Here is a 20,000-nt window from a genome sequence, read left to right as displayed (position 1 = left end):
TGAACGATATGTGCGTGAGAGACCAAGAATATTTGCGTGCGTGCGTGCGTGTGTGCGTGAGTGCGTGCATGTGTTAGTTTGCGTACAAGGGGAACAGACAGATAGACAGACATACATACAGACAGACAGACAGACAAACAGACAAACAGATAGATAGACAAATAGACAGATAGACAAACAGACAGATAGATAGACAGACAGAAACAGACAGACAGACAGACAGACAAACAGACAGACATACAGATAGAGAGATAGAGAGAGAGATAGACAGATAGACAAACAGACAGATAGACTTACAGACAGACAGATAGAGAGAGAGACAGACAGACAGACAGACAAACAGACAGATAGACAGACATACAGACAGATAGAGAGAGAGAGAGAGAGACAGACAGACAGACGGACAGACAGACAGACAGGACAAGACAACCACTTCTTTCTCTTCTGCCTGGAACCTCTAATGAGACTCCCCTCGTTCCAAACACGCCTCTCCCCTCACCTTCTCCCCTTGTTTCATTACCCTTCTCCTCTTCTCTCTCTCTCTCTCATATTACTCTTTTCCTCCTTTACTCATTATTTTTCTGATTTTCCTCCTAACACACCTCTCACTTCCATTTCCTCCTCTCCCCTCACCTTCTCCCCTTCTTTTTCTTACTCTTTTCCTCCTCTTTTCTCACTTATATTAACATTTTTCCTCCTTTACTCATTATTTTTCTGTTTTTCCTCCTAACACGCCTTTCACTTCCTTTTTCCTCCTCTCCCCTCACTTTCTCCCCTTGTTTCCTTACCTTTTCCCTTCCTTTTCCTCAATCACACTACTCTATTTCCTCTCTTACTCATTTTTTTTTGTTTTTCCTCGTATTCTTTCCTAGTTACCTGTTTTCTAATTTTTATCACTCCCCTCTTTCCTCTCATTCGCTCTTGTTTCCTCATTTTCCCCCTTTTGTCTCTTTTGTGGTTTTCTTCTTTTTTCATTTATTTATTTATCATTGTTATTGTTTTTTGGTTTATCTCCTTCTCTGATTCTTCATTTTCATCCTTCTTATTCCCTGTTTCCTCTCTTTTCTAATATTCCTCTTTCCCCTCTCTTTCATAATTTTCATCTTTTATTTTATTTTCTCCCTTCTCCCTCTTCTTCCCTCATTTTTTCCTATTTCCCTCCTTTCTCTGTTTCATAATCCTCTCCCATCTTTTCTGCAATGTTTTCCCTCTTCCTCATTTTCTCTCCTTTCCTATTTCCCCTCCCCCTCTTTCCTAATCCTTGCCTTCCTCATAGTTACGCTCTCTTTCTAGTTTCCTCTCCCAATGTTTCCTCTTTTCCTCCTACCTTCGTCCTCTTTCCTCACCTCTAAAGTTATTTCCATCAATCTTTTCTTACTTTCATCTTTCCTTCACTTCCTCTTTATTAACCTCTTCCTCCTCCAAGCAGTTTTTTTTTTTTTTTTTTTTTAATCTGACTTTTCCCTCTCCACTACTCCCCCCCCTCCTTTCACCTCCCCCTTCCTCCCACCACGCAGGCAGACATATTCAAAGTGTTCTTTAGACGAGAAGACGTGACTTTGTGAGACCAAGAATAATTTCATATACTTTTTCTTTCAATTTCTTTTCTTTCTTTCTTCATAATCTTTCCTCATAGTTTTTTTTTCCCTTTCGTTTTCTTTTCGTATAGTTTTATCTTCATTATCCTTATCTGTTTTTTAGTGGTGTCTGGATGGCTATGTTTTTATTCTCTTTTTTTCCTTTTTTTTTTTTTTTTAGTAAATGTATGTAGGTGTATCATTTTTACCCCTTTCATGTGGTATTTTTCTTTGTTAGGTCTCGGGATGCGCAATGTATATCTTTTTTTCCACTCCTTTCATATACTATTTTGTTTTCTTTCTATTCGTGATGCGCTGTGTAATTTTGAAGTTTTTTTTTTCATCTTTCATCGTGGTTATCTTTTTTTTCTGTTCCTTTGTCTCAATACATTACTTTCCTTCCTTTTTTGATTCCTCGAAGCATATTTTTTTACGCCTTTCATATCTTTTTCTTTCTATTCATGTGCTGTGTAATTTTGAAGTTATTGCTCTTTTCTCATTATTTTTTATCGTGGTTATCTTTTTTTTTTTTATTCTTTCGTCTCATTACATTAATTTCCTTCCTCTTTGATTCCTAAGAACATATTTTTCTCCTCACTAACATCCAGGTCTGCTCGTATTTCTGTTTCCTTCTCACATTTTCTGGAATTTTTAATAGTGAATACAATAAAGCATGTCAATATTATTACCAAAACATTATCACTATCATTATCACCATTATTTTCACAACTCAAACACCTAACTTCTTTATAACCCAGTAATCTATTGGTTTATCTATTTATGTCCTCCCATCTCTTCAATACTGCGCAAGCTTCTCCACACGCCCCATTAAACCCCTTCAGTACCACGACGCGTTTCCATATTCATTCTGCTTACTATCTGGTGAGTTTATACAACTTCAGAAACTTACGTCAGGGATAAAAATAGTCAAGACTGTGGCCATTAATCTTCTGACCTCCATAGACCCTTCCTATTGTCAATAAAATGATCTAATCGTACAGAAATCTCAAAGTAAAAATGTGTCCCAGTATTGAAGGGGTTAATAACAAGAATCACCAAACGTTTTGACACACTGCACTTCCTCTCACTATTACTCACAACAATACGAAGAACTACAAGTACAACAATGTCCAAGAAAATGATGACAAAAACAACGCCAGTCATCGAATTCCATCCTCTCGTCTCACGTCTGACACACGAGACCTACTCACTCACTCACTCACTCTCCCTATTCCTTAGACACTCTGGCCTCACATAACGACGATTTTTCAAGATTATTATTATTCTTATTCCAATATTCTTGTTCTTGTTCTTGTTCTTGGTCTTCTTGTTCTGGTTGTTCTTTTTGTTCTTGTTCTTCTTCTTACTATTATTATTTCAAGATTATTATCATTCTTATTCTCTAGACTCTGGGGTTACATAAGGACTATTTTCCAAGATTATTATCATTACTATTATAAACACTAACTTTCCCTATTCTTGAGACATTCTGGACTCACATAAGGACTATTTACCAAGCTCCCGGACATAATCAGTAAGGTTCCCGTAATCTTTACCTCATTAGCGAGCCAGAATCCTCATCAAGCTATCTTTGCAATCACGAAGACGCTTTTCAAAACTCTAACAACTTTCCTTAACTGAGCAGAGATAAGACGCTCAAATGCTTACAAAAAATACCACTCCCTTTTTAACAGACGCTGGTGGTGATTACTTGTGTGTTTTCATATTTGTGGTGAGGGTTTTAATGAATATTCCGCGTCATTAGTAAGAAAAACAGTCTTAAGAGCATGACTAATCATCTCTGTGGTCGTTTAAAAATAGACTAACTCCCTAATGCAAGAGTTAACCAGAACTCTCAATCATTCATAACTTTCCCCGGTAAACTCTGGAACTTCCTACCTGCTTCTGTATTTCCAACTTCCTATGACCTGAGGGAGGGGCTGGTTTCAAGACATGTATCCCTTTTTTTTTTTTTTTTTTTCGGGAAGGGGGGCTAAGTCTTTCGGACCTGCAAGGGGGCTGGCAACTAAGTGGACAATTTTTTTTTATTTTAAGGAGGTTTCAAGACGTATCTTTTAACTTCCGATAACCTGAGCGGGGGGGATAGGGTTTCAAAACATGTATCCTTTTTCTTTTTTCTGGAGGGGGGCTAAGTCTCTCGGACCTGCAAGGGGTTGGCAACTAAGTGGGCCTTTTTTTTTTTTAATGAGTTTTCAAGACATGTATTTTATTTTCTTTTTTTCAGGGGGGTGGCTAAGTCTCTTGGACCTGTAAGGGACTGGCAACTAAGTGGGCACTTTTTTTTTGTTTTGTTTTAAGGAGGTTTCAAGACATGTATTATTTTTTTTTTTTTTTGGGGTGGTGGGGTGGTTGCTAAGTCTCTCGGTCCTGCAGGGTTTTTTTTTCTATTTTTGTCTCCTTTCATTCCTTCCTTTCTGTTTATTCTTTACCTTTTCTTTCATTCCTTCCTTTTGTCCTAATATTTTCGTCTCATTTCATTCCCTTTCTATTTTTGTTTCATTTCATTCCTTTCTATTTTATTTTACTAAATGGGCTCTTTTCTTTTTTTTTTTTCGTTTTATGTTACTCTTGGCCAGGTTTACCCTCTTACATAGAAAAAATGATGGTAAGAGATTTAAAGAAAAGTCCTGACAAGAGATTAACCCCTTCAGTATTAGGACGCATTCTTTATCATGAGCTTTGGGTATGATTAGACGATTTTATTTACATTAGGAAGGATCTATGGATGTGAGAAGATTAATGGCCAGAGTCTTCATTATTTCAACCCTCACTTAAGTTTCCCGAAGCTGTATAAAATCACCAAATAGTCGGCAGAATGAATATGGAAACGTGTCATGGTACTGAAGAGATTAAAGCGACTAAGAACTCAGACCACAAAATGAAGAACAGAAGCGAGAGAGAGAGAGAGAGAGAGAGAGAGAGAGAGAGAGAGAGAGAGAGAGAGAGAGAGAGAGAGAGAGAGAGAGAGAGAGAGAGAGAGAGAGAGAAGCTGCAGGAAGACGTGAACATAATAAAAACATCGACTTATTTTGAACCTATCATCCTCACCTAAACAATTACCTGACCTTCGCTACCCAGAAAAGCAACAACGGGGACAAAAAGATCAGCGATGCGTTAAACAAAAGACAATCAGGAGACTCGCACGCAGGACAAAGACAGCCCGAGGAGAGAGAGAGAGAGAGAGAGAGAGAGAGAGAGAGAGAGACGAACACTAATAATGACCAAATAACGAGTTTCCTCACAGGCTGCAGGAAAGCTGAAAATAACCTAACCTAAGAAGCTCTAAAGTTGATCCTCCTTCTCTTCCTCCTCCTCCTCCTCCTCCTCTTCCTCTTCCTCCTCCTGTTGCGTAATCATGGCGACGACGAGGCGACCAAATGCTGACCACGAGCGATACCCGAGCCGCAGGTGACCCCGAGAGAGAGAGAGAGAGAGAGAGAGAGAGAGAGAGAGAGAGAGAGAGAGAGAGAGAGAGAGATTGTTTATATGAGTAAGCCACATTCGACCTTAAAGTGTAGCGTTACATAATTACATTGAATGGAGAGAGAGAGAGAGAGAGAGAGAGAGAGAGAGAGAGAGAGAGAGAGAGAGAGAGAGAGAGAGAGAGAGAGGCCATGGACACAGACAAAAATAGAAACGAACAGAATGAAAGAACGTAAAAGAATAAAAGAAAGAAATTAAAGAAAGACAAATAAAGAAAATAAATGAAAGAATAGATGAATAAAGATGAACGAGGAAGAAAATTAGAAAAAACGAAAAAATGCAAAAATAATAAATAAAGACTGACAGAAACCGATAAAACAAACAAAACAAACAAAATAACAACAACAACAACAACAACAACAACAACAAACATTACCAAGACAAAGAAGGAAAAGAGGAAAAAAAAAAAAAAAAGAAAACGCTCAAATGACACAGCAAATACTTTCCCTCCTGTCTGTGTGAAGTCCACGCTGACCTCATTTCCGGAGGGCAAAAGGTCAGCAGGCACACTCGTAGGATCAGGAGAGTCAAGAAGGATAACGGATGGGAACAGAAGGGAAGAAGAAATGTGATTGTTACGCCATCTATTGAGGAGAGGTGGAAATAGAGACATGAAAGAGCGGTTATGTGTATACTCAGAGCGGATACGGTAGCTCTCTCTCTCTCTCTCTCTCTCTCTCTCTCTGACGTGTATGTGTAATCAAGTCTTCAGTTTCAAATGGAGGAATAAAACATGTGCATTAATAAAGATGATTTTGTTTGCATGTCTTGACACACACACACACTTTTATCTCCTTTCTCTTTTTATATACCTACACAGATACAGACTCTCTCTCTCTCTCTTTGGTGTGCCAGACAGAGACACAGACAGACTCGCGATCAATAACTGTGTCGGTAATTACTCCGTGCAGCTGACGTTTTTCAAGGTCTCACACACACACACCATTAGACGGTTCCGTAATGTAAACCAATGAAGGAAGAGAAGTGGCGAATATTCATGCTTCTCTCTCTCTCTCTCTCTCTCTCAGGATTTGCGTGGAAAATTGTTTATGTTTGGGTGTATTTTTATTTTCTTTCTTTTTTTAATGTTCAGTCTGGCAGTAAAAGCCTCGCAGTGTACGCATTCAAAAGTTCAAAACATTTCAAGCTTTTCGTGTTCCTCTCCCCGCCACGCTTGCTTCCCCGCGGCCACCTGCCCTCAACACACAGGTGATCACAGCACGCATCACCACGAATACTAGTTTTTTGCATTCATACATACACCTGGCCACACACACACACACAAGCTCTGAGGCTCGTTTTTTCAAACACTCCACTATTTCAAAAGGCTTTATCTACATTCACATGAGTTTCTTCAATTGTTTTTACGATTCTAGAGGCAGATTGACACGATTTTACATAATCAACTTCACAAACACTCTTGAAAACCCCGCTAATCATCCCTGTTGCCTCGAAATAGTCATGAGAGAAAAGCGTTTAAAATGCGGACTGAACAGAACTAGTAAATAATAAAGTATGAATAAAGAAATAGAATCGTGCAGGAATAGAGGATGTATGTTAAAATAGACTTGAGGAAGAGATGTTTTGACTAGAAATATACAACACGTACTGAAAAACTAAATTGAACACTAGTAAATAATAACGCATGAATAAAGAAATGGAATCGTGCAGGAATAGAGGCTGTGTTAAAATAGATTTGAGAAAGTGAAGAGGTTTTGACTAGAAATAAACAGCTGCTCCATAGAAAACGTGAGAGAAATATACAACTTCCTTCATGTGAAAACGATATACACGCTTACCAAAATGCCCACAGATAAGGAAAGTAAAGCTCCTCCAATACATAGGAGTGTGAAAAAAAAAGTTACGTTCCCATAGAAACATAATTGGAAGACACTTGAATCACAAAGGGAAGAATGTAGATCGAGAGAGAGAGAGAGAGAGAGAGAGAGAGAGAGAGAGAGAGAGAGAGAGAGAGAGAGATTGGAGAAACACAGACAGACACTGCATATATACATACAAATTTTACTTACACACACACACACACACACACACAAATAAAACAGCCAAACATGTACCTTAATATCACAGTTTTATTTTTTATTCTATTACATTTGTTAGCTTTAGGGTTTTTTTTCTTGTTAACATTATAATACAAAAATGTTTATCTTAAAGTCTCGGGTGTGCCCTCCTGGATACACATTACCCAGCCCACCCCTTACCCCCTTCCCGCCCACCCTTCCCTATCCCTCCCCTCCAATTACAAAACCCTCCCCCTGCCCTCCCAACACTCACTCCCCCCCTCCCTATAACCCCAATACTGTAGATGCACCACGTGACATAGGGTGCGAATACCTAGTAACTGCCTGGCCAACATAATAATAATAATAATAATAATAATAATAATAATAATAATAATAATAATAATAATAATAATAATAATAACTTAGTACTAATGAATGCCCATCAAGATCCTGAATTTTAAGATTATGAAAATATTTGGTGTATAGATTCAAATTTTTTTCCTTTTGTTTGGAGTAGAGTGCCAACAGAAACCTGATTCATTACATGGCACAGGTTGGCACTAGAGAGAATATAAATAGTCAGACTGAAAACCAACAGTAACAACACACAGTCACAGGCAGTAATGCGAGTCTCGGGAACAGGGAAATGAAATCAAAAGTAAATGTAACGACGTGACAGGCAGGAGGAAATAAGTTGAGGAAACAGAATGCCCTATGTAGAATACCGAGACCAGATTAGGAAAGATAAAAATGAAATGAAATGCAGACTTGACATCCAATCCAAGTGTTCTGCTCAGGTATACAGAGTCACAGTCAATGAAAATACTGTGTGGTTACTGAAAAAATATCAATTGTACTTGTAAGAATATGAAAAAAAAAAAAAAAAAAAAAAAAAAAAGACCAACAAGGATAGGACATTGAGCATAACCTATTCCAAGCCAGCGTTCCAAACAAGACACGTGACCAAGTAAATAGCTACCAGGTTTTCCTTCAATAACAAAAAACTAATGGTGATATAAATAGCACGTTTTTGCCAAGCTTGCTATCTTGAATTAATCTTGAGAGGCCTGAGGTAGTGAATGATGACGACGATGCTGCCCTTAGGAGCATGGATGTACACACACACACACACACACACACACACACACACACACACACACACACACACACACACACACACACAGGGAGAGCAGTATAGTATGAGGAAGACAAGTCCACATAAGATGCTCTGTTGATATAAAAATGTGACCACAGTGAGAACATAAAATAATTTGACAGGAGAATGTAGAACAGTAATCTCCATCACCTCACCTGAAGTCTCAGTACAAACTAACAAAAAATATCTAAAACCGTCAAGAAAAAAACAGTGAATTTGAATGTGTAGATGCAGAGAGCAGCCGGATGTAGTTATGTGTGATAATATCAAACCAGGCCAACCCTTTGACCAACTACAATCAGAGCGGGGCACTGAGTAGCCCAGCCTTGAGCGACACAACCACTGCAATCCTCAAACAACAACCTCCTCCTCCTCCTCCTCTTTGTCATTACTCACTTGCTCACAGATGTGGATGAGAATAGCTGATGGGAAAAATGCAAATGTAAATAATGAGGAAGATGCTCACCACTAGGGGGAAAAAAAGAGACACGCAGAGGTGAAAGTACCGGTGTGGTAACGCAGGAAGGTCTACAAACACGGTGCATTCATTCCTCACACAAGACCAAGTTCATGCTTACTCAGGCTTATGATAAATTACATAATAAAAAATGAACAGTACAAATGCCAAGCACGTTTTCCTTGCATTGCAGTCGCCTTGCCCTTGTGGCTCAAACACAAGTGTCAGCACAACATGAATGAGTGAATACGCCATAGCAAAAGAAACCAATTTGGCCTCCAAAGCTAGAATAAATACACACAAAATTGCACATTCACAATGATATGGAATGTATAAGATTAGTTTTAGCCTCTCACCATAAAAGAGGAACAGCAGTTCCTGCCCTTGCATTAAGAGATAAACAGGTCATAACCAGAGATTCCATTTTGTGCCAAATCAATCAGTACAAAAACTAGAGAAATCCTGCAAGCAACAAATGTACCATAGGATAACATACAGAGGACTCAAAATAGTAAACAAAACCTGAAAGTATCAACCCTTGCAGGTGAGACAATTTGTAAAAGAATATCCATCAAGAAGGACGTGCTAGCAAAGGGCTCGTCCAGGCACAAGCCACGACCAAAGGCAGTCAGTCAGCACAGTGTACACTGCTGCCTCTACGCTGTGTCTGGTCAGATGCACTTGACATCTGTCTATTGGTCACCTTAAGATGCAAAAATTCTGCAGGAACCATTGACAGTGCCACTGGAAGCCTGCAGCTGTTTCTCCTGTTTTGGCACTTGTTTTAATAAATAAGAATAAAAATTATATTGGCTGCGTATACAAGTTCACCATTTTTTGCCCCTCCCCTACTAACCCCTGCCTACTCTACCCACCTCTCCCCCATAACTGGGAAATAGTACCTTATGGCTTCTCTGAGGCCCTCCCCCCTCCCATGACCACAGTGGAGAGGGGAGAGGAGCTGCCATGTCCTCAGTGGATGGGAACCAGCCTCTCCCCTTGCCACCAACATTCTCCCTCTCAGAGGCAACTATTGGCAACTGGATATGGAAAAGTAATGCCCACCTGGAATGGAAAGTCATCAAAAAATAACCTAGAAACCTTATCTGTTCATGTTATCACCTAAGTCTAAAGTACTGGGAAAGCTAAGGCCTATACAGTGGCTTGGAACTTCATGCATAACAGAGTCGCTGTGGTATACAATGACAACCGAACGTCCAGCACTCAAAAAAACGTCGGCTGGGGTACCCATGCTGTGGCGGCGGCGGCGGCGGTGTGTGATGGTGTGATGAGGTGGACCGGGATGATGGCATGATGAGATGGGGTACAGGCACGTAGTCTTCATCCTGGCTTCAACTACCTAGTTTTCCTGAAGTCTTGATTGCAAGGTTATGGTACTGGTGTGTTGGTGCAGTGTGATGTGGGCCGGCTCGGTGAACACCTGTTGTAGGTCTGTGTTGTGTTGCAGCTGCATATCTGCATGGCATTGAGGACTGAGATGATGGGTGGCACTTGGCTGAAGGTACAAAAAAAGATGAGAGCTGTGCATGAGGCTGTACTGGTTTGGCAAAGCAGGACTGTAGATGAATGGAGGATAAGGAGTGACACCAACTGCCACACGAGTAGGGTACCGTCTTGGTGGCAATGTGTGTTGTAATGCCCTCCTCTCTACCCACTCATACCCCAGGAGGCCACTGGTGGCAGGATAACCCCACACCAAGGTGACAGCCACAGCCATCAGCACCAATGCCTGAACGGTGCCCAGAGCCAGCACCGCTACACCCCTGGCTGCCAGTGGCACTCCACAGCCACACAACATCTCTGGCTTGCCCTGGCTGCCTAGAGACTGGTGTAGGGGAAGCCCGTGGGCCGGACCTGTGTGGGGGCTTGGCCGGGTGCAAACATTCCTGGCTGCATGCAGGAGGCAGAGTAGAGAGGCTGCTGAGTCTGTAGGTTGAGTGGCAACTGAACATGAGAGTAGGCAGGGTAATTAGTACTGATGGGGGCGTGGGCCATGGAGACAGGGGCCCCGGGTGGGTGTGCAGACGGGGCCACTGAGGCTGCAGTCACCGGGGGAGTGTTGCGGGCGTCCTTGGGAGGCTCCTGCTGGGGTTGCTGCGCTGTTTGTTGCTGCTGCTGCATCACCTGCTGGGCACCAGGTTCTACCCTTTGTTGATCTTGTCTTTGATTCTGTTGCTGCTGTTGCTGCTGCTGTTGTTGTTGTTGCTGTTGTGCTTGCTGCTGCTGTTGTGCTTGTTGCTGCTGTTGCTGTGCTTGCTGCTGTTGTTGCTGTGCTTGTGCCTGCTGCTGCTGCTGCTCCTGTGTGGTGGCCGCTGGGTTTTGAGCAACAACTGCTGCTGCAGCTGCAGCAGCGGCAGCAGCCTCAGTATCATCATCATCATCGTCACTCTGGCCGAGGGGCCGCTCAGCCTTCTTATCCATACGGAAGAACTTGACGTTGGGAAACTGCTCCTTCATGAAGTGCCTGAAGGAGGAGTAGCCCATCACCTTCACATCAGGCTCGAAGTGCTCACAGTACTCCTTGTAAGCGTTGTGGATCTTCTTGCGCGTTATGTCTGCCGGGAGGTACACGGGCGGAGACTTGCCAGACTTGTTGGGCTTCTTGGGGGTGTTGGTGTTGGGGGAGTAGCGGGCAATATAGCTCTGCAGGAAGGCGGCGGCGTGCTGGTAGGTGTCCAGGGGGAAGGTGTTGGGCGGCTTCTTTCCGTGGTTGCCGTGAACTCTTGGAGTGACGCCGTTCACCATGACGTGTTTCCGGATGGCCTTGAGCTGGTAGTGGGTGCAGTTCTCCAAGTAGAGGAAGGCATCCAGGCACACCTTCTTGCCCTGGAACACATATGATGCCCTCAGCCTCTTCCTCTCCTTGTGCCGCGACGTCTCCTCCGGGTTGGCCAGGCAAGCCATCGTCACGCCCATCAGGTACATGTCGTGCTCGTTCTTGGTCAGTTCAGCAATGTTCAGCCGATGCCGGAACACAAATTCGGGGTTCATGTTCTTGAAGCAGTTGTCACCCTCACACTCACAGCCTTTGCCGAAGCGTTCCCTCACCTGGTCGCTGTTCTCCTCGAGTTTGGTGGGATCAATACCTTCTGCTAAAAGATCCGCAAGTTTCCGTTTCTTCTTTACCTCCTTTTTGATCTTGGGCTTGGTTTCATGCTCCTCCTCCGTGATGTCATTGGCATTGAGAGTGGTGTCTCCCTCCTGGCCAGGCAGCTCACCCATGGGATAACTGGAGTTCATGCCATTCTGTCCATCTGCAAGACAGTGAAGACCACCTCAATACACTGGCATGAATGTTAACAGGACAAAAAACACTACAAAATATTACTACATCTCTGACTTATTACTTCCTTCCAATGCTCAACATTCCCATTATTCCTCCTCCTTGATACACTGACACTAATTCTTCCTCCTTCAAAGTCTTTCACTGGCCCACTGCCTTACCCATGTCATTGGTGGACCAGATGGAGTGCTCTAGTGGCGCCGACTGCAGTTGTGACAGCTGATCGGCAGTCATGTGAGTCAGCTGTGGAGGGCCCTGCTGTTGTTGCTGTGGTGGCTGCTGCTGTGGTTGTTGCTGTGGCTGCTGTGGCTGTTGTTGCTGCTGCTGGCCATTGGGGGCTGTTGGTTACTGTTTGTGTCACTTTGAGAAGTTGGTGGGTTGACTTGTGGCTGGAGGAGGTAAGAAATACAATGACTTCAAAACAGTGCTCAAATTTCCCACACTGAGATAAGGTATAACTTCATAATATTCACAGTAAATGACTTGGCAAGAAATTAATGCAGAAACTGATACTGAGGACCAGGAAGCAATAAATGTTGTAACAAAGAACTATGTAACAATGTATGAGGCTTAACTAAATCACAGTGGCATGATATTAGCTGGGAAGAGAAAAGGAGGAAAAAAAAGAAAAGAAAAGAGCACAACATGTATAATGCAATAAATGGAGACAATGGAAAAACAGGAAGATGGAAAAATAACAAAGGCTGAGGTGGAATATATGTGGAGGCATAATAATAAGAGAATAAGAAGAATTGAAGTGTAGTAAAAATAACAGCCAATCCTGGAACAAGTGGTGACAAAGTATGGTAAAAGTGAAAAATGATGAAAGGTGGGTAAAGGAATGTAGCTAACTGAACACAAATAATAGTGAAACGTGGTGATCTGAGGAAAGGTGGGTAAAGCAATACAGCTGAATGAGAATAATGATGTGAGGTGATCTGAATGAAGGTGAACGAAACAGAGAGAAAAAAATAAATACGAATAAAAAAGTGAGAATAGTGATGTGTGGTGATCTAATGAAGATGAATGAAGTAAAGGCAAGTTATAGTGAGTAACTATCCAAATGTAGGTAAATGAAGAGAGAAAAACAAAATCAAAATAATATAAACAAATAAAAGGGTGAGAATAGTGGTGTGTGGTGATCTGAATGAAGGTAAATGAAGAAATACAAGTGAGAATAGTGGTGAATGATGATTTGAATAGTGAGTGAAGCAGAGAAATTCAAATAAAAAAAAAAAGGGTAAGGATGGTGATGTGTGGTGGTGTGAGTGAAGGACCGACAGAATAGTGAGTGAAGCAAAGAGAAAAAATAAAATAAATAAATAAATGAATAAATAAGTAAAAAAAAGGTGAGAATAGTGATGATTGGTGGTGTGAGTGAAGGAGCAACACTCACCTGGTATGTCATGATGTGCACCGGCTGGGGGTGGATGTGCCACTGGGGCGGGGGATGGGGCGGCACCATCACCATTGGTTGGGATGTGCTGGTGGACAAGTTCTGTGGCTCGTTCTGTTACAAGAGTACATGATGAGTCTCACACACACACACACACACACACACACACACACACACAAATATTCACTCACGAATGACAAATAAAAGCTTATAAATCATCAACAAAAGATTACATATAGCAATACCTTGTTTTATATGCTTTAGTCATGAAGCAATGGATCTACCATCATTATAACACAAACCTAACTGAAAATACACAGAAAAACTAAATTAAATCCACTCCACTGTGTCTGAAAAATGCATTGTGAGAACTAGTACTCTTTCACCTGATAAAAACAACAAAGAACTGCTCCATTTCACATTATAGAGGTGCAGCAGTTTCTCTGAGGCACTTATTCATTAAAACAAATAAAAACAGCATTAACACCTTTTACAACTCAAGAAGGCTGCAATAAACTTCTCAGCTGATAACATACAATCTATCACATTATTCACATCAGTCCAGCAAACAAAACACAGTGGAGTGGAGGTGGAGGAGTTAAGGAGGTACTGACCGGGGTGGAGCGAGGTGCCCCGAGGATGTTGAACGAACGCAGCACCTCACTAGCTTCCTTTTCCGCCTGGCCGTGCCCATCCATGACTCACTGTGTAGGGTGGAGCGTGTGGTGGTCGTGGGCAGTGCTCTCATCAGCTACTCCTTGGCTACTGCATAGGAAGGGCAGGAGTAGGTGGAGGAGTGGAGTAGAGGGGCAGGAGAATGTTTATGGAGTTTCTAAGTCTCCCTCCTGCTGGTGCAACATTACTCTATTTTTTCTTGATTCTAGGGGTTATAAGAGCTAGGACTGCTTTCTGGTGTGTTGTCATAAGCTAAGGTTATGTCTGAAGTTTGGTGTTCCATGAAAGCCACAGTAAAAACCACAGTAAGAGTTTAACAAGGCTGATACAGGCAAAACTAACTAACGGACTGGCTCTCATCATCCTTGAAATGTTCTATACACAATTATCACAGCAAAAAAAATAAGAGAAACAGTACATGTTATGGATGCAAGTGAATCAAATAAAAATTCAGTACAGATACATCTTCATAAAATTTCTACTACTCTGGTATTTAGATAAGATAACCATATAAAAACATAGGCATGAATTAACAGTAATTCCTCAACACACCTTGAAAGTGATAGTAAAATGGGGTTAAAATTACACTTAAACAATAATTCTGATGGTAAGAAAGACATTTCCTGGTAATTATAAACTGAAAAAATAGAATAATTTATGGGAGGAGTGCAGCCCATGCCCAACACTAACCAAGCGTCGCCACACACAGTGAAGGCAACAGCCCAATGCACACCTGCAAACTGCAAACCTTCATGCCACTGCAAATATATTTCCACTACATCCCACTCCTACACAACTGGTTAGCCTTTAACAACACATGTGCTGCCACCAATACACCTGTGACTGCCACATGGAACCAAATTCACACAAGTGCACAGCTAACTTTGGTGAGGCACAGAGTGACAATGACTCAGCCTGCAGGAAGTGCATGCTGATAATTATTTTCTAAGTGATCACACACTTATTGTAACATCATGACACACTGGTGGTGCACACATCCATGACACCAAACACTACCCAGCCCACACTAACACTGTGACACAAGCTAAATCTTTGTTAATAGGCATCAGTTAATGTTTCAGGAAATATGCACAGGAAACAACAGACACAGTAGCCAACGAGTAGCTCTTGCCTATGTGACTAGTGTGGCAAGCCTCTCCAATGCCGTGTGAGGCAAGATGCTGTTCATTAACAGGTCCCAGGCAACACACACCACACACCCACCACCACTGACACCATCAGCTGGTACGGAGTGGCCCTGCATGGTAAACACACCCACAGCCAGGCTGACACCCACGCCAGGGCAGAGAGGAGAGCAAATCAGCACAAAGCAAGCAAGAATCGCCACTACAGATGCCTGGCGGGGCGTGACACTGGCGGGGCAGGGTCAGCCAGGGCCAACACTGTTGCTCCTCGGGGCGCCTCACAGACTCGAGCCACACACAAAGCTGGTGTAATGCCAAAACACCACCGCAACTCAAACAACACGCCTCCATGACAAGCCGGGAGTAAACAGCCACAACATCCAGCCAGAAAAAGCCCCTCCACTCCGCCACACGCACCCTGCCACCAAACTCCAGGCGTCACCAACACTAACCACACTCTAAAAACTGACAAATCCCAACAATTCACCTGTTAAATCAACTTTTTTCCAGGTGTAGCCAGCGGCCGCGCCCTCAACCACGCCCCTGCGGCACTCACAACTCCCCAGCAGCCCCACAGCAGCGCCCCGCCGTGCCCGCACACCACTCGGGCACCTCACTCACCACACAGGGTCGCTGGCTGGCACTCGGCCCTTCACTGGGTGTCAGAAGGCACTCACTGGGTCATCCCGGGCCCGCCGTGCATCACACATCACTTTTCAGCCTCCTGACGGGGCGAGACGCACAGTCCTGGGATCCCGAGGGTGCTGCAGGGGCACGGCCAGCCACCCCAGCCTCCATTTCACCTTATTTCGGCGTATGCGTGGCGGAAAAACGAGTAAAAGTGACCGTGGTGAGTGGCGGAGGGTCGCGCGGGCACCTCCCACGCCCGCCCTGGCCGCCACGCCGCCACCGACACCACCTAACTGCTAAAAAATTGAACAGGAAAACCAGAAAAATGCTGTGGCGGCGAGGCACCAAGGCGTGGAGTGCCAGGCGGGCTGGGGCGGCGTGGCACTCCCTGGTGGGCGCGGCGGCGTGCTGGGGGGGCGGGACAACCTCACCCTTACGATCAGGGGGTTGGATAATAATTTGGTCCTTACGGCGGCTCATCTGGGTCGAAAGTCGTGTACGTGGTGGTAATGGCGGAGGAATCTCTCCCGTAGCGACACACACCAAGGGCGATCTCCCCGTCCATCTCACTTACATTTTCGTCTTGCCCTCGGCGACGCCCCCACACGGCTCCTCCCGTCCCTCCCTCGCAGGTGTGGCCGCTGACAGGTGCGGCGGAGGTGCTGGCCTGCGTGCAGCGTCCCAGCCTCCAGGATAAGGCGGGAAATAACGCTCAACTTGGCGAACAAAGAAGCGAAAATGGCGTCTCAGGCAGCCCGGGCGAGTCCATTCTGGGCCCGGCGGGGGAGGCGCCTATTAAATTTGCAAATACTCCCGTTACTACACAGATTCTCAGGTATTCACGCCGCTGGGGGAATCGCGGGCAATGTTTTCCACTGATACATAGCGGTCACTCTGCCTGTCGAGTCGGGAGATCAGGGTTATGGTCATTGTTTAGGTTTGGTGGGGAGTGAGAGAGAACGGAGGTGCAGGGAGTGAGAGAGAACGGCACCCATTGATCGATAACTCCAGCGTATCCCCCCAACTCGCTCTCCCTCCTCTCACCCCTCTCACCTCCCTCTCCTTCCCTTCTTGCGACACGGAAGGGAAAAAAAGGGAAAAATACGCGACGAAACTACACACGATGGGTTATTTACAGACAGTCATTTACCTGTATAAACTGCGAGAATGTGTACGGTCACCTCCTCTCCTTTCCTTGATACATGGAAAGGAGTGGAAAGAATGAAAGAAAGAAGAAAAAATACGTAACGAGGCTACACATTATTTATTTATAGTCAGTAATTGAATCATGCAAAGTGTGTGGCTTGTACGAAACACTCCAGCCGTAGTAATGAAAGTGGAGCGGGAGTACGAGGGTTGGTTATGCATATTATATGATCACACGGGTGGCCGCTAATCGTTCATTGGCATTCAATAACACGCACAGCAGTAGTACAGATTGTGGACTTTCATTGATGTGCTCTCTCTCTCTCTCTCTCTCTCTCTCTCTCTCTCTCTCTCATCGCTGTTGCCATGACAAGCAAGACCCCGAAAGCACGCATTACTAAGAACGACTACAGCTACTACTACTACTACTACTACTACTAATAGTAATAATGATAATGAGGAGAAGGAGCAAGAAGAAGAAGAAGAAGAAGAAAAAGTCATGATACAGTTAATAAATAAGACGCCACTACAAAAACAAGATAAATAACGAACAATATCAATGCAAACAACGAAATCCAGGAACCAGCAAGAACCAAGAACCAGAGACGGTACTGCAAACACACACACACACACACACACACACACACACACACACACACTATTCACAATAACACGTAGCGGCAGGCAGTCGGGATGGAGTTGCAGTGGGGTGGGAGAGGGGAAACGGGGAAGGCAGGAGGGGGAAGAGGGGGAAGAGGGGAAGAGGAAGGCGAGGGAAAGGTAAGAGAGAAAGAAACAAGTGCCTTCAGGAAAAATAAAGACAAAAAAAAGGACAAAAAAAAAAAAAGGAAATAAAAGAAAAGGAAAAAGAAAACGGGTACAAAATAGAATAGTCTCCCCAATGAAACTTTTATTTTCTTACCTTGGAGAGAACACAACTTCGTGAATTATTAGTATATTTTTTTAACCCCTTCGGTATTATTATTATTATTATTATTATTATTATTATTATTATTATTATTATTGTTTTTTTCAATCCCCTTCAGTACCATAACGCGCTTTCATATTCATTTTGGTTAGAATTTGGCGATTTTAGACAACTTAAGACGCATTTTAATGGGATTAGAATAGTGAAGACTCTGACCGTTAATCTTCTGACCTCCATAGAGCCTTTCTAATGCAAATAAAATCGTCTAATCATACCTAAACAACAAGGTAAAAATGTGTCTCAGTATTGAATGGGTTAACAGCTGCTCTCTCTCTCTCTCTCTCTCTCTCTCTCTCTCTCTCTCTCTCGAGGATAATTAAGTGTTTCCAGGTACAAAACACTTACCTGGCGCTTCCCTTCGTCCAGAATTTTAAGTCCCACTCACCTGGAAAAAGGAAAAGAGAACGCACATTAATAATAATAATAATAATAATAATAATAATAATAATAATAATAAAAGTACTACTACTACTACAACTACTACTACTACTACTATTACTACTTCTCTTCACCTCCTCCTCCAATAATAATAATAATAATAATAATAATAATAATAATAGTGAAATTTTTGTATAGTAATGTGTTAGACTGATTTAGTGCTGGGAAAATTATTAAAACACAGGACTGATTGGCAAATACATTTAATCCTCGTGATATTTTGTTTTCCTCCACGGGGCCAAATTATGAAGCATTTTGTAGGGCATTTCATCAGTACTAGGACGCGTTTCTATATTCATTCTGCTTACGATATTGTGAATTGTGGGATTGAAATAGAAATAGTGAAGACTGTGGCCATTAGTTTTCTGACCGCCATAGACCATTCTCCTTACTTAATTGTGATTTTAACCTTTAGAAACTCATGTGGGGGATTGAAATAGTGAAGACTGTGGCCATTAATCTTCTGACCTCCATAGACCCTTCCTAATGTCAATAAAATGGTCTAATCGTACACAAATTTCAAGGCAAAAATGTGTCCCAGTATTGAAGGGGTTTAAAGCATACACTGTACACGCACGAAGAATGGAAAGAGGGGAAAAAAAAGAGGGGTAAATGTTTCGAGGAGGGAAAAATTATATATATACACACACCACTTCAGGAAACGCACTGAATAAACCACTTAGCTAAATGTGTGTGTGTGTGTGTGTGTGTGTGTGTGTGTGTGTGTGTGTGTGTGTGTGTGTGTGTGTGTGTGTGTGTGTGTGTGTGTGTTTCTTTTTATAGGGAACACACAAACTCACACTCTCTCTCTCTCTCTCTCTCTCTCTCTCTCTGTCTGGGAAGCACACAGCCAGATAAACAGACAGACAAACAAACAGAATCTGGTTGTAGCGCCATTATGGAAATTTACACACACACACACACACACACACACACACACACACACACACACACACACACACACACACACACACACACAAAGGGACCTGTTTTTCCACCTGTGTTATTCTTCTGCAGTGTCTTAGAAGCCAAAAACATAAATAATACATCCTTTGTTCCTTCATTTATTTTTTTCACGTTTATTTTTCAGTGTTAGTGATTAGAGACTAGACATGATTTTGAACGAGGAGGAGGAGGAGGAGGATGAGGAGGAGGAGGAGGAGGAGGAGGAGGAGGAAGTGAGAACGTGTAGTAGGAAGAGACAAACAGAGAAGGAAGGAAACAAGGAAGAAGAAGAAGAGGATGAGAAAGAGGAGGAGGAGAAGGAAGAGAGGAGGAGGAAGTGAGAACGTGTAGTAGGAAGATAACAGAAGAGGAAGAAAACAAGGAGGAGGAGGAGGAGGAGAAAGAGGAGGAGGAAAAGGAAGAGAGGAGGAGGAGGAAGTGAGAACGTGTAAGGTACAAACAAAGGAGGAGGAAGAAAATAAGGAGGAGGAGGAGGAGGAGGAGGAGGAGGAGGAGGAGGAGGAGGAAGATACAAACAGAGGAGGAGGAAGAAAACAAGGAAGTAGAAGAGGAAGAGGAGGAGGACGAGGAGGAGGAGGAGGAGGAGGAAGTGAGAAC

The 20,000-nt window shown here is 43.0% G+C and overlaps 2 protein-coding genes across 8 annotated transcripts in view; both read right to left on the bottom strand.

Annotated features, from left to right (window-relative positions):
• The window catches only part of LOC123508480 (guanine nucleotide exchange factor DBS-like), a 322,244-nt gene that overhangs the window by 77,581 nt on the left and 224,663 nt on the right, over positions 1-20,000 (bottom strand). The window lies entirely within an intron of this gene.
• Positions 8,233-15,857, bottom strand: LOC123508481. Its single transcript, XM_045262242.1, is given in 6 exon segments — positions 8,233-11,990; positions 12,181-12,357; positions 12,360-12,408; positions 13,416-13,529; positions 14,030-14,180; positions 15,723-15,857. Coding segments are annotated over 5 exon segments (1,860 nt in total). The 5' UTR covers positions 14,114-14,180; positions 15,723-15,857; the 3' UTR covers positions 8,233-10,554.

This window comes from Portunus trituberculatus, chromosome 24 (assembly GCF_017591435.1).
Source record: "Portunus trituberculatus isolate SZX2019 chromosome 24, ASM1759143v1, whole genome shotgun sequence".
In the NCBI taxonomy this organism is placed as follows: domain Eukaryota; kingdom Metazoa; phylum Arthropoda; class Malacostraca; order Decapoda; family Portunidae; genus Portunus; species Portunus trituberculatus.
This window is presented reverse-complemented; position numbering and strand designations above follow the sequence as displayed.